At 38.2% G+C, this 14031-nt stretch overlaps 1 protein-coding gene across 1 annotated transcript in view; it reads left to right on the top strand.

The window, feature by feature from the left end:
- Nucleotides 1-14031, top strand: part of Gabrg3 (gamma-aminobutyric acid type A receptor subunit gamma 3) — a 624026-nt gene that overhangs the window by 58448 nt on the left and 551547 nt on the right. Inside the window, 1 exon segment of the mRNA NM_024370.3 lies at nt 5562-5629. Within this exon segment, the coding sequence (NP_077346.3) occupies nt 5562-5629 (68 nt within the window).

Below are 14031 nucleotides of genomic sequence, written 5' to 3'. Positions count from 1 at the left end.
TTGGAATTTTAGACATATCCTAGGAAGTATTCATGTGATATCTGAACAGAGACGATGACTTAAACTTGTTGGAAATAAAAATGTATTTTTTCTCACAAAAGGTTGCTTAATACAAAGCTCTAACTGCAAAAAAGATTTTAATATCAAGTGTCAGAGGGATGAACTGTCCTTAATTTTTTCTTTTCAGTTTTTACCATGATAGCATTCCTGTGGTGATGGCAATAATCAGGAGAGAGTACAGTTATCTACAGACTCTAGAGACTAAGGGTCGGCTACCTGTCTCTCTGTTCATTATCAGATCACCCACTCTGTAGGAGTCATAATGGGGCAAGCTAATAACTAGCAGGTGATCTTCCTGAGATGGTCTGCCTTAGATTATAATATAATCTGTGACAGATTTGCTCTTAAATTGCAAAGCCATAAGAGAATTAATTTTAGGAAAGATTCCTGCTATTAATGTTTTTCCTGTTATTATTAAACATATATAATAATGACTAGGCCCATCACTTTCAAGCAGATCTCTGCAGATCTATGATGTACTGTCTTGTAGTAATGCTATATAGACAAATAGATGACTTCTTAAGTCTTAATGATAACCCTATAAGAGTTCCTAATAAAGTTATATCAGTGATTATTAAGCTCTTTTATACTGGAACTGCTATTAGGTCCTTTCCTGAGAGTCAAAACTGCAATGAGAACTCTGCCAGTCTACTTAGTGTCACCAGTTAATTGCTCTTAGATAGTAACCAGACTTTCTCCTACTCAGAGCACATTCCAAGAGGTTGTAAAACAATTAACCGAAAGTTATAAACAGGAAACTAATGATTTATTATAGATGTTAGGCAGAAGATAAAATATTGACTGGATTTATCTATACAAAACTTCACTAATAACTTAGGCATGGCTTTAAACCTTCAGTGAACCTGTGGAGCTGTGACAAGTGATGGATGTTTAGCCAGATAATTACTCCTAATGGATATACATGTAAACATTCTCTGTTGTAAACTTCTATTTCAATTTATGATTTGATTTTGTGTGTGAACTTGTGATGAATTTTTTAACATATGATCATGTATTCTGGAAGATATATAAGTACTGAGGACACAGAGATTAGAATAGAGAGGAATTTTTTGCCTTTCCCCACTTAGGATCTTTCTGCTTTCCCCCTTAGCTTTCATAGGAAACTTCTTACAACTTAGTAATAAATTCTGTAATCACTTTTCAAAGAGTCCTTTTTTGTTCCTGCGACTTCCAACTAGCAGGCTGAAAGTTAGAGCTACACCGTTCCTGCTGAGATAGAACAAAGGCCTGTTATATTAATCCCCCACTGTTAGGCTGCAGGTGACAAGCACCTAAACCAGCAGCCTTTTACTCTCAGAAAGAGCAAGAATGATTTTTTAGGACTTTTAGAAGTTATCATCAGCATTTTAGTACAGTTAGAGAGCTAGAAAGTCCAGAGACCCTCAGACTTTAAAGTCACATCAGAGTCCCACTCTATGCCCCTACTACTACCCTCTCCAGGCTAAGAGGCTCCTGGCACCACTCTAAACCTGTGTGGCATGTACAGAGGCTGGACTGGTGCCCTTCTCTTGGTCACTGAAGTTTCTCTCTTTACTGACAGTTCAAATAGTAACTCACAGTTCTTTCCTCGGTTGCCTAAAGTAGTGTGAGAAATAGCATGGTGGAGTAAAGGAAAAACAAACAGAAAAAAACCTAAATATTGTGCATCTGATATGTGTTTGTGATTGAGCTGAGGAATAAATGTAGGCTACACTGTCCTTTTAGGGCCACAGCAACCTCTGAAGGGAGGACTGTGTTTTAAGGTTTCTCAAGGCTTTCCCAGTATTCCTGGGAACACAATCCTTTCACACCTACTAACCCTAACTTTTTAGAAAATTAATACTCAGATAGGCTATGAAAGATCTCAAATGAAGAATTGCAAATGAATTTATTTTTCAACCAATAAATGGCACCCATTTTTCTATACTGTTTACGATAGAATTTGTTCCATCTCACCCAGAAAACTGGTCCCTTCTGATGTTATTCTTTCCAACTTCTGAAATATCTCATCCTTCTTTTCATTGTCTAGGGCTTGGTTTTGAGATCATTATTATGGTTAATATCCATGCATTTATTTATATATAATTTATGGTATATGTTGTGGGTTGATATTTATATATATTTATATTTTATATTATATTTATTTGAGGGCAGGCACAAGATAAGGCAAGGCCTGTGATTGGGCAGTGAAAAAAAAAGGCAGGATGAGAACTTTAGAGATGGGACAGAGAGTACAGAGAGGGAGGAGGAAGGAAGATGGAGGAAGAGAAGGACGACCCAGATCCACGTGACTTTAAATATCCACAGATAGCTATGAATATCTTATACCAGATGGATAATTATAGGACAATTTGTCTTATCTAAGTGGGCAATTTGTATCACTATCAGTTGGCTCTGAGTTTATTGTGTGGATGTTTTGTAGGGTAAGAAGTTACTGATATAAATCTAATTGATAAATTATAAGCCATTAGAGTTTTGATTTTACTGGGTTACAGAGATTTGTGACAGCTAACTGCAAGATGGGCAGTCTCTGCATGGGGCTGGTGTGGCAGCAACCTGGCATGGGAATTTAGTAAGTCAAGTATAGACATTTCAGGAGCTTTGGGTCAGAAAGTCTATAGAGATGAGAACACTCCATTGGTGCCATGGGGTTCGCTGGTGCTGGTGCTAGCATGAGATGGTGTTCATTTTTTAAAAATATTTCCTGCTACAATATGTCACAAAACTTGTCATCTTAACTACTTTTGTTGAAGTAAAAGTTAGTAGCATTGAGTATCATGACTATCCACCTCCTGAACTCTTTGTCTTCCAGAATTGAAACTCTATATGCATTACTCCCCACTCTATCACTTCTGGCAACCACGATTCCACTTACGTTTCCATGAATTTCACTAAGTGGGAGTATTCTGGACTCATATAGTATTTGCGTTGTAATGGAATCATTTATTCAGTATAATGCCTTCATCATTCATCCATGGTGTACCATGTGTCAAAATTTCATTCTTTTTGAAGATTAAATAAAATTGCATCATATTCCCACTCTGATTATCCATTCATCTTTTGTGAACATGAGTTATTTCTGCTTTTTTAGTTATAGAGAATGGCCTTAGTGCGAGTGTGCACATACAAGTATCTGTTGAGTCCTTTGCATTTCTGTTGGTAAAATACACAGATGTTGGAGGTTATACCTTGCAGCAATTCTGTTTAATATTTTGAGAACTACCATACTCTCATCCACAGTGCCTGCGTAACTTTCCTTATCATTAATGGTGCTTAATTCTATTCAAGTACCCTGTGGGTGACAGGGGCTATTCTTGTCAACCGTCACAATACACATCTTGCAAGTGACTTGTCCATGATAGGCTGGCTGTTTCCTTCTGCTCTTCCTTTCATACAAAGGTTTAGGTTTGGTGTGGTAAAATTTATATAGTTGTCAGAGATATTGATAGTGAATGCAAGACACCATCACAAAACTAAATATCACAGCACCCCCTCCCATCTTTAATTCTAATATTTCTATAGTTTTAGGTATAGTTAGTTATTTAACCTACTTTGAGTTTATTTTTGGATATGAAGTGAGGTATAAGGGTCTAAATTTATTCCTTTTCTCTTGAATATCTAGTTTTTCTAGCATTGTATGTCCAAAACACTACTATTTTTCCTATTTAGATGTCTGATGATTTTCTTGCAAGCCTTTTGTCAGAACTGTATCTGTAGTGTCTGAATTAGCAACTGTGTCCTGGGCACAGCTGTCAGATGGCATTCTAAAATATGACACTGACATTATTATGACTTTGCTTAGTGATAGCCACTAAAAGCAGTGGCTCCCCCAGTATTTATGAGTGTATGGGTGTTTGCATGTGTCTGTATTCCAAATGCCTTTCTTAAAACCTTTGCTATGTGATTGATTGCACTCAATACATTTCACACTTTCCACTTTCCACCATTCAGGCTTTGTGTCTAAAAGCAGTTTTAATTTAATGAGATTAACAAACTCTTCAAACCCAGACTCTAATAAATACTCTGAAACAACCCAAAAAGCCATTTGCAAAATGTCTTGGCTAATGTCACACAGTCTGCATAGCATAATCTAAGGCTGTTGTGTGTGAAAACAGAACACCGAGGAATCCAGTGAAGGCAAAGAAGGTACTATTTATCATTTTGTTAATTAGAGAATCCTAGTTTTGGGTTTAGAGCATGCTTATCTGAAATTTGTCATGTGTATAGTGGCAGAATTGTGTTGGGGCTTTTGTCCAAAATGTCAATAGCTCTTTGGAACTAACACTGCCTAGTGGTGTTGACAGATGTTCAGGGAGTTAGCTCAAAATCATGAAAATTGTTTTCATCTCAGGAAAGTCTGAAAACTACTGTTCTGGCTATACGTTTCTTGAGTTTATGAGCTTGGAAATTCTGATACTACTTAGTTCCAGAAGCAAAAGGAGTCCATTTGTGAATGAACAGTTATTTAGCAAAACTGCAGGAAGCCCATTGAAAGAATGCAGAAGCAAACAATCTTGTTTCCATGGAAACCTCATGCAGGAAAAGTTCATGCATCTTGTTTATATTCCTCCAGGGCAGACATATTCTTAAATTGGCTCCGTTCTCTCCTTCGTCATTCCCTGAATGGTGATAAAGAGGTTCCCTCCTGAAGAGGCCATTGGACCCTGGGCTCGGGCTCAGCAACTCCCTGTCTCATTGGTGGGGTTCAGTCCCACTGTAGGCAAGGGAAGAGGAACTGGCCTTCTTGAACCTAAATTAACCAGTTAGCGTGCAGTGTGTGTGCTGGTCACAGGAGCTGTGCAGGCTCAGACTTGTGTGATGCACTCAGGAGCTCTGCATCAACTTTAACCTGAATGTGTGCTGCTCACAGGAACTGTGCACATTCGTACTTGAAAAGGTCAGGTTTTTATTCCCCTAATTTTTACTTTTTTTGACTATAGCAATTTAACTCTGTGCTAGACATGTATATGTCTCCTTAAATGATAATGATGATAATGATAAGTCAGATTTTAATTTTTTTCTTTGGTGTTTGGAGCAACTAGAACTTTGCTTTGAAACTAGGTTTTTTTCTTTTCTTTTCTTTTCTTTTTTTAATCTACCACTGATATTGCTCATCTCATGATTTAGGTTTATAGCAAGTTTGACATTAAATTACTTATGCGATGTCTCATATTTAATCTCATTTCTTTGCCATGAAAATCAACTTAAGTAACATAGAATATCTTTATAGTCATCTGTTACTGGCAATTTGCAGTGGGTAGCTGCCTTATTTTCCTACAGCTAAATAAATACAAGTCAGAATCTCTCTTCCTTTGAAATTTTAAGAAGGCAGGATGAGTTTAGTTTTAAATGCAAATGAAGTCCCCAAAAGAAATCCACCCACCTGAGCAGCATAGGCCTGTGCCATTAGTGACTGAGTCCTCCAGACACGGATTGGGTTGTGTTCTCCATTTCTCACTGTACCATAAAGTACTAACATATATGTATTTTTTTCCCCACAGTAAAACCAACTGTGATCGATGTGGACATTTATGTTAACAGCATTGGTCCTGTGTCATCCATAAACATGGTAAGAAGCACCTGTGTTTAACTCCGTGGCTCATGTGTGCCTTCATGCTTACAGTCCCCTCTGAATTTCTCCTGCAGTTTTATTAAGCAGGTTTAAAGCCCACTGTTGACTCAAGTGTTAAGTGCCATGCTATTGAAAATAGTCTTTAAGAGTCAGAGGCGACAGGTTTTGACCCCAGTAGTGAGGCATTGCTAACTGTTCCCACTGTCACATATATAGATAGCAATGCCTTTCGGATGGGATAATTTAGAGTTGTATAGGCATTGGCTTTATCCGACCTCATGAATATTAGGGATGCACATAAGTCCAGTGAGAGAAATCATTCCACATGGACAGTGCTTAGTTGCTAAGCATGCAATGCTGTAATAGAATGCATTACCAAGCCACCTGACATATCTGCCAGCTGTGGTGTGTCTCTCGATTAGACACATGTAGGAGTCCCAGAGCAGGTCACTTGATGTTGGAAACAATGTCCCACATGGCGCTTCTCCCTGCCTAGTTCCTCTGAGTCTGGGAGATGTCTAAGAGAAAGGACATGGAATTCCCAGCATGCCAGCGCGTGTCTTTGATTTGTAGTGTTTTGTGCATCAGATGAATACTGTCAAATCAGTAGCAGTTGTCAGATATGGAAAGTATCCATTTCTCACAGGAGGTGTCCATGTCATGGTAAAATTATGTTATACATGATTCTCTTTAAGAGAAATCTTAAAGGTATGGCTTCTGGTAGAATGGTAGCTTGTGTGAGGTTCCATGTGCAATCTGTAGCATCAAAAACAAACCCTCCAAACAAAAACGTGTTATCAATGTCATCTCTAAGTATGAGCAGACAGATGAAGTGAATAAAAGAAACTTGCTTCATACAATGCCCGGACTAGAAATGGCTGGTGTATTAAAATCAATTTTAAAAAATGTAATCTTCTCTTAGCTGGGAAGTAATTACTCCGCTGAAAGTATTCATTTGTAATATATTTGTTTCTTACTCTGGGATTTAGTTTGGTTGCCTTTGATCCACACAACTTTTTAGTGCCTTTGTGTCTCACTCTGATTTTTCTCTAACACTGAGCATTTCTCTACGGCTACACATTACTTTAGTGAGGATGGTACACTGGTGGGTCTGGAGGTGTATCAAGCTCTTGGAGCTTGAAGATGCCCTTTCTGCTCATAATTCTGGTTGGGCATTTTGTGAGGAAATCAAATGTGCCAGAGGAGGTCCCTAAGTGACATTACGCAGAGAAGACAAGGACTTCAACTAGGGTCAAATTCATTCGAGACAGGTTACCAGGTTGGCAATGTTGGAATAGACTTTTCCAATGACATCAGCATGGTCATTTACCAATGGGGACAGCCTTGCAATGTCCCTTGTATGACTCAATAGGAGATGAGTGAATGTTGAATAAGAAATATCCCTGGGCCTGGGAGATTGAGGCCTCTTATCTTAGGTCTGTAAAAGGGTAAAAGCCTTCCTGAACATGTATTCCATGAATTGGTACAAATGTCATAAGAACTCGGTAATTCTTGTTTCATCCTTTTATGATTTTTTTGAAATATAGTATCATGTGTCCCTGGCTGTCCCTGGAATTTCTATGCAACCAAGATTATCTTGAACTTCTGATCTGAATGATGGGATTATAGGCATGTGCCACCATTCTTGGTTTATGCAGTGCTGTGGATCATGCTTTGGGCATGCTAAGCAAGTGCCTTTCTACCTTCTTTGATCCCCTATGTTAGAATTAAAATCTTGGATTCTGGCGTTTCCACCAAATGGTAAAGAATAACCTTAATAAGGGATGACAAGATGACTCAACAGGTAAAGGCATTTGCTAAGTCTGAAGCCCTAAGTTTAATTTTTGGAACTTATAGGTAGAAGGAAAGAACTGTCTCCCACAAGTTTTCTTGTGACTTTCATCCACTGTAGCATTCATGCTTATATACACATGTATACACATATACTCACAACACATATGCAAACACACAGATACATGTAACTTTAAAGTTTAGAAATAGTGATCCTCAAATTGGTTGAAGGCATTGTGAGCCCTTCAGAAGAAGGTGCCTATGTTTCTATGTTACTTAGGTCTTGTATCTCCTACATTGAAAGGTACAGTTGGCTGGCCTTTATTCAGAAAAATGAAACTCCTTTTTAGGAAACAACGAACAAGCTGAACCACAGATGCATTTTACTCTGGAATAGTGGCATGTTTAATATCAAATTTCAGCAGGGCTAATTTTTTCTAAGGGATTCCTGTATCTGACCTCCTGAGGCAGAGATGAGGTGCACCATCTTGACACAGTACCATGAAGCATAGGATGAGCTAGAGCATCTTTAGGAAACACCTCTCAGTCTTGGTGAGTACCTGTCATGCCATCGCTAGAAGTCTGAGGCAAGAGGATTCTGAATTTCAGACCTGCCTTACTTAAGGAGTGAGACTCTGCCTCAAAAACTAACAAACAAACAAATAAACAAACAAACCATTGAAAAAACCCACAACAAAACAAAACAAAACAACAAAACACAAAACAAGGACTGAGGATATTGCAACATCACAGAATGTAAATGGGCTTGGCTTCCACACCAATATGCAATTGCTATATTCTCTGTTGATGGATCTCTCTGTATTTCTGTTTGTTCAGTCATTAAATATTTTCTATTGTATGTTTGGCATTATGCTGGAAGCAGGTGAAGCAAGACAAAGAGAGTTCTGCTCTGAGGGAGGCAAAGGCAGAAATAAATCAGGTGCTAGAGTGGATTTAGACCCACCCTTGAGCTTGTGGGTAGAAGCATGGCTGACCTCTTGAGAGACCACATTGACCTCCTGAGACAACCTCAAAGATGCTTCTCAAAAGTCCTTTTGCTGCTGGAGAGTGAGAATCGCCAAGGACTCGATTCACACACTTGTGAAACTGCACCATAGTTTCAGAAAATAAGATACTCAAAAGTGAAATGTAGCCCTAACCAAAAAAAAAAAGTATTGAGTAGATGACTGATGGTAAGTGGGTAATGAGGGTTGAGTCAGCAATAAAAGGATGACAGAAATTAAAGCAACCCAGTTTCAGAAGGTATTATGGGAAAAAGCATCATTTGAAGGCGTAGTTTTCAGGGCTTCGGGATATAAGGTTTTTATTTAGCTTTAGACATACTGTTAAATTTTGGTAAGATTATAGGATTTCCCCCAAATAGTCACTTAGCAATCAGCCAATTAAGAAAGATAATGGTTGCTAGCTAATGCAGGCATCTCATGAGATTTTAATTGACCTTTTGAAGACTGGGGTTTTAATTTCAGAACTTCCATCTAGTCAGTGAAGCACAGGTACAGTTCGGTCCATTTCACAGACTGACATTGATGTACTGCAGTTGTTAGTGCTTACTCCCTTTGGGACCAGAGAATATTACTTTAAGCAGAGTAGTCATAGCATCCTGTGTTGGTCACTGCAATGTAGTTTGATGTGTGCAGATCCTGGAAGTCACAGATTATTCAGGATCAAGTAAGTTCGGTTTTGAGAATCTCCAATTGAAGTAGCTTTTTCAGAAAGTTTAATCTCCAGGGTGTTGTACTGTGGACTGCCCATTGTTCTTATCTGTGTTGAGTTAAATGAAGTTCCTTGCTATCTTGTAGGGAGGATATTAAGTATGATCAGCTTGCTGGTCACCCCGGGACGTCCACTAGGCAATGGAGTGAAATGCAGCTGTGTATGCTATAGAATTACCACTTTACCTATGCACTGGGATGATGAGAGTTCAGCATGTTGCAGGGTTAAGATTACTTTTTCTTTCTGAAAATTGAAATATTTAATTTTGTCTCCTGAAAAATTGGACACAAAGTACAGAGAACCCTAAAAGTTCACGCTGACAGGATGGTTCTTTCTTTGCACCCTGAACTTGGTGTAGCAATATGGGTCATGTAGAAACATATCTTTATTTAGTATATAGTATGTTCCTTTTCTGTCTGCTAACCCTGGGAAACACTGAACTGGTCTTATGAGAGCTCTGTACCTTCACTTTCCCTAGATGCTGCAGGACTACTGTAGCTATACTCTGTGTGGCTCTACACTGATTCTTTTTTCCTTAAATATTCTGTCAAAAGCTCATCTGTGGAAGCCCAATCAATGAGACTTAAGGAATAGCAAGCAGATGGCTGAGAAGGCACAGCAACAGGCTAGACATCACTAGATTATACCTTATGCTATCTAACCTTGTGACTTATGACCTAAGTATTCAGAGGGTAGCATGCTGTGCCCTCATCAGCCTTTGAACACCAGTAGTCTCAGGGCACAGAGGATATCTGGATCACAGTCTCAGGTGGAGATGAGTAGGGAGGGTATAAATGATCCAGGAGACTGTGTGGGAGGACAGCGTGTTTATTGAATGACTAGTTCATATAACTTGGGTTAGTGAGGAAAGGAGGAAAAAGGACAAAGGAGAAAATGCACCTAATTTTCATATTCAGACCCAATTGAAGACAGACAAACAGTTAATGATGCACCAATTTAAAAACAAAAAACAAAAAACAAAATCTCATTGGAAAAGTTACTGGCTTTCCATGATTATCAGTTAGATTAGCATACTGCCAGTCACATGATTTCTAAGAAATCAATTTTCTGGTGAGGAAACAGAAGCCTAACTGGTGCTATCATGACCTATCATGACATGGCCTTTATCTCTATGTGGTTGAGTAGGTCCAAGTCTGATTTGGGTAGTGAGTGACCCTATTCCTGCTGTGCTCTCTGAGAGCTTGTTCTGGTTATAGACAGTGCTTTACCATCCCTTGTAAGCCTTGGGAGCCTGCAATACTGCACACCCCTAAGTGTGACAGGAAAATATTGAGGCCCACCAACCTCACTATCGTTGTCCTATTAGACCAGAAGTTTTAAGGAGGAATGTCAGACAACGTCATTCACTCTAGAGAGAATGAGCTTCCTGGAAGATGATCTCTTGCTTTTTAGAACTTTTCTAAAAGCATTCCAGCTCAGGGAAAACTAAAAGGAGTGATGGTTATAGCAGTATGAGGCCTGCCTTGCTTTGTGGTTTTTTTTTTCCACCCAAGGTTTGTAGCACTTTTGTTTTTGGAATTTGATACCCTACATTTATGTTTGAAAAAAAAGTTACTCTTTTTTGTTGTCATTGATTGACATAATAATTTCATATATATATATATATATGTATATATATATATATATATATATATATATATATATATATATATATATATACATACACACACACACATACACAAACATCGCGATGTTTAGTTTCTGGTAAACACTGTGTGATGATGAAACAGATCCAAGACCATGAATATTTGTTTCATCATGGAACAAAAAAAATTGGTTACAGTCAAGATACAGAGTCAATCTATAGATAACTAATGAATACAATATAATGCATATGAACCTTGGTATTATCATAACAGTCTAGTCATCCACAGAAGTATGGGTAAACCTGGAGGATGTTATGTTAACCAGAAAGGAAAGACAAATACTGTGATCCCACTCTTACATTAATATTCAAATGTTATTTCTTAAGAGGGTAGGAAAATGATTGCCAGATCTAGGTAGAAAATAGTAGAAAGGGAAGGGGAGAAGTTCAGCAGTGATAAAATGACCATAGTTAGATAAGATGAACAAATTCTGACATTCAGAGATCACAGTATACATGGGACTATAGCACATCTGAAGAAACAGAAGTGAATGAAGGTATTCTCATTGTTATCTCTTCTATTAGCTCAACATTGCTTCCTTTCTTGTGTTCTGTGACTCTAGTCACCTGAAAGCTCCCATACCATGCTTTGTCCGTCCTTGCTCTTTCTTCATCCCTTTCTGCTTTAAGCTGTACTTGGTGCAAAGCTTTCTGACTCCCCTTTTAATTGGCAAGTCTTCCCTCTTCTGGTCCAGTGATCAGTGGAAGTCATATATCTATTCACTTCTAATGTTTAGTAATTGTGGTTGTAAAATTGTGGTTAGATTCTAACAGCCGCCCGTTTGGGGAGTCTCTGTGTTGCAATCCATTTTCTTGCATACATAGATCATTAAACTCAGATAAAATAACCGCCCTATGTGGCCAATTCTGGTTCTGATTCTGTTGTGTTGTTTGATTTTACTTCACAGCATGCCAGTGTTGATTGTGCACCAGAATGTGTTAAGTTGTAAAGTTATATATTCATACCTCTTGTGCCAGTGTAGGATGGCCTGTTGTCATGATGAAACTCAGTTTGACACTGGGATCTCCATTTTCACAGGGGCGGTTCTTTAGAGGGGTCAACTGAGAGTCTTTCTCTTATAATCATCTTCACGATTATCCCTACTGTATGCAGTTAAATCAGCAAATGTGTTGAGAGGAAACTATTATTTGTGGGACTATTTCTGTCACCATTTACTTTTTTCAGTACTTGGGATTAAAGACAGGACTTTATGTCATACACCAAGTTGAGCTGCAAATCACAGCTTTACAATATTTTAATTTTGAGGTAGGGTCTCAATGAAAGTTACCCAAGCTGGTAGGAAGTTTACTCCACAGACAATGTAAATATTGATTTTGCAATCACCTTACCTCCCCTAGCCTTTCAAGTAGTTGAATTTACAAGCCTGTTCCTCCAGGCTCTGCTTTGTCACTTGGTTTCTGAGAACTTGAGGCTACTACTTTTTTAACTTCATGGTGGCCCCAAATTCTGTCTCAAATCCTCCTGATTTCTTTATTGTGGCTGTTGTTCTCTGCCTTGCCTCTGTGCCTTATATACCACTCTAGCTTGAGACAAATCTCTAGGAAGCATTTCAAAGGAAATACCTTTTCTTTCTTATATGCCTGTCCTCTGTCTTTTTTGGACTCTCTAATTTTTAAATTGATATTTTACTTGAGATTTCTTTTCATCCTTAGTAGTATTATTGATCTATTATAATGAATGACACAAAAATCTATATAATTTGGTTTGAAAAGAAAGTTTATTTTTATTAACATGATGAATTTTTACATTAATTGAACCTGTGTTTACATCATGTTTTCACATGTAATTCAACACATGTTTACAACATGAACTGAATGCAAACAACCTTCCTTTATCTGCCTTGCCACTTCTTCCCAAATTCTTGTCATCAGTATTCATCATTCTTCAAAAAACTAGAATAGACAGTCCCAAAATTCTTGTGAGGACACAGCAAGCAAACAGCCAAGACACATTGCCAAACCATGATGACCAAAGGGGCATGAGGTTGGCATTAGATATGAATATATGGACAAATGGAATGAAGTACTGAGCCCAGCAGCAAACCTGATGACCCAGCAGTAAACCTGATGACCCAGCAGTAAACCTGATGACCCAGCAGTAAACCTGATGACCCGGCAGTAAACCTGACGACCACAGCCAACTGACTCTCAGCAAAGGCACCAAAACCCACTGAGGAAACCATAGCTTCATTGACAAACGAAGAAGTGAAGATTCTTACGGAATGAGATTTTTATGAAATGAGAATTAAAGTTCATATGAAATAAGGTTAATTTTAAATATCCAGAAAAGTAACGTGGGACAAGAGTTAAGCCCAAAGAAATCTAACTCAAACCATTGCTTTCTTGACTTAAGAGTCTCTTGAACTAAACTCAGGAATATTGAAGAAGCGAGAGTTTTTGGTGCCTACTGTTTCCGGTTTTCTCTATGAAAAGTTATACTTTTAAGGGAAGTAAATAAAGTTAACTTTGTATATCTACCAGAAATATGTAGTTTAGGGAATCATAACTCTCTTCTTATCAGATAGCCAAGAAGATAGTCACATAGGTGGCTTCAATATTCTTTTAAAAAATAAGAGTCCAAGCCATGTGTAGTGGTGCCTGCCTTTAATCCCAGAAGTCTGGAGGCACAGTCAGGCTGATGTCTATGATTTTGAGGTCAGCTTGGTCTACACAGGGTCAGCTAGAGATACACAGTGAGGAAATGACTGAAAAAAGGAAAGAAAAGAAGAAATAAAGAAAAAGAAAGAAAAAAGGAAGAAAGACAGAGTGAGTCTGAGCTCAGGCCCCCCACCTTCAATGTCAATTGCACAGTGTTCAACAGTATCATAGAAGAGGACATCCCCAAACTAAGGAAACAAATTGCAGTAGTGATACTGATAGAAAAAGCACATAGAATGCTAAATTGGCAAGAAGATAAAGTCTACATGGCATCGTATAATCTAAACACCAACTATACTGAATAAAGAATGGGCTTTGAAAGCTGCAAGAAAAAGTAACAAGTCACATAATTTTAAAAATACCATTCCAAATCCCCCCCAAAAAAACCCAGAAACTGACTTTCCCATGGAAACTTTAAAAGCCAGAGGGCTTGAAGCTTTCTAAAGACCACAGATGCCAACCCAGACGACCCAGCAAACCATCTGCCATAGTTGAAGGAGAAAGAAAAAATTTCCATGATATAAACATA

This window comes from Rattus norvegicus, chromosome 1 (genome assembly GCF_021556685.1).
Source record: "Rattus norvegicus strain SHRSP/BbbUtx chromosome 1, alternate assembly SHRSP_T2T, whole genome shotgun sequence".
In the NCBI taxonomy this organism is placed as follows: domain Eukaryota; kingdom Metazoa; phylum Chordata; class Mammalia; order Rodentia; family Muridae; genus Rattus; species Rattus norvegicus.
The sequence above is the reverse complement of the archived record's forward strand: the minus strand, read 5'-3'. Positions and strand labels throughout refer to the sequence as shown.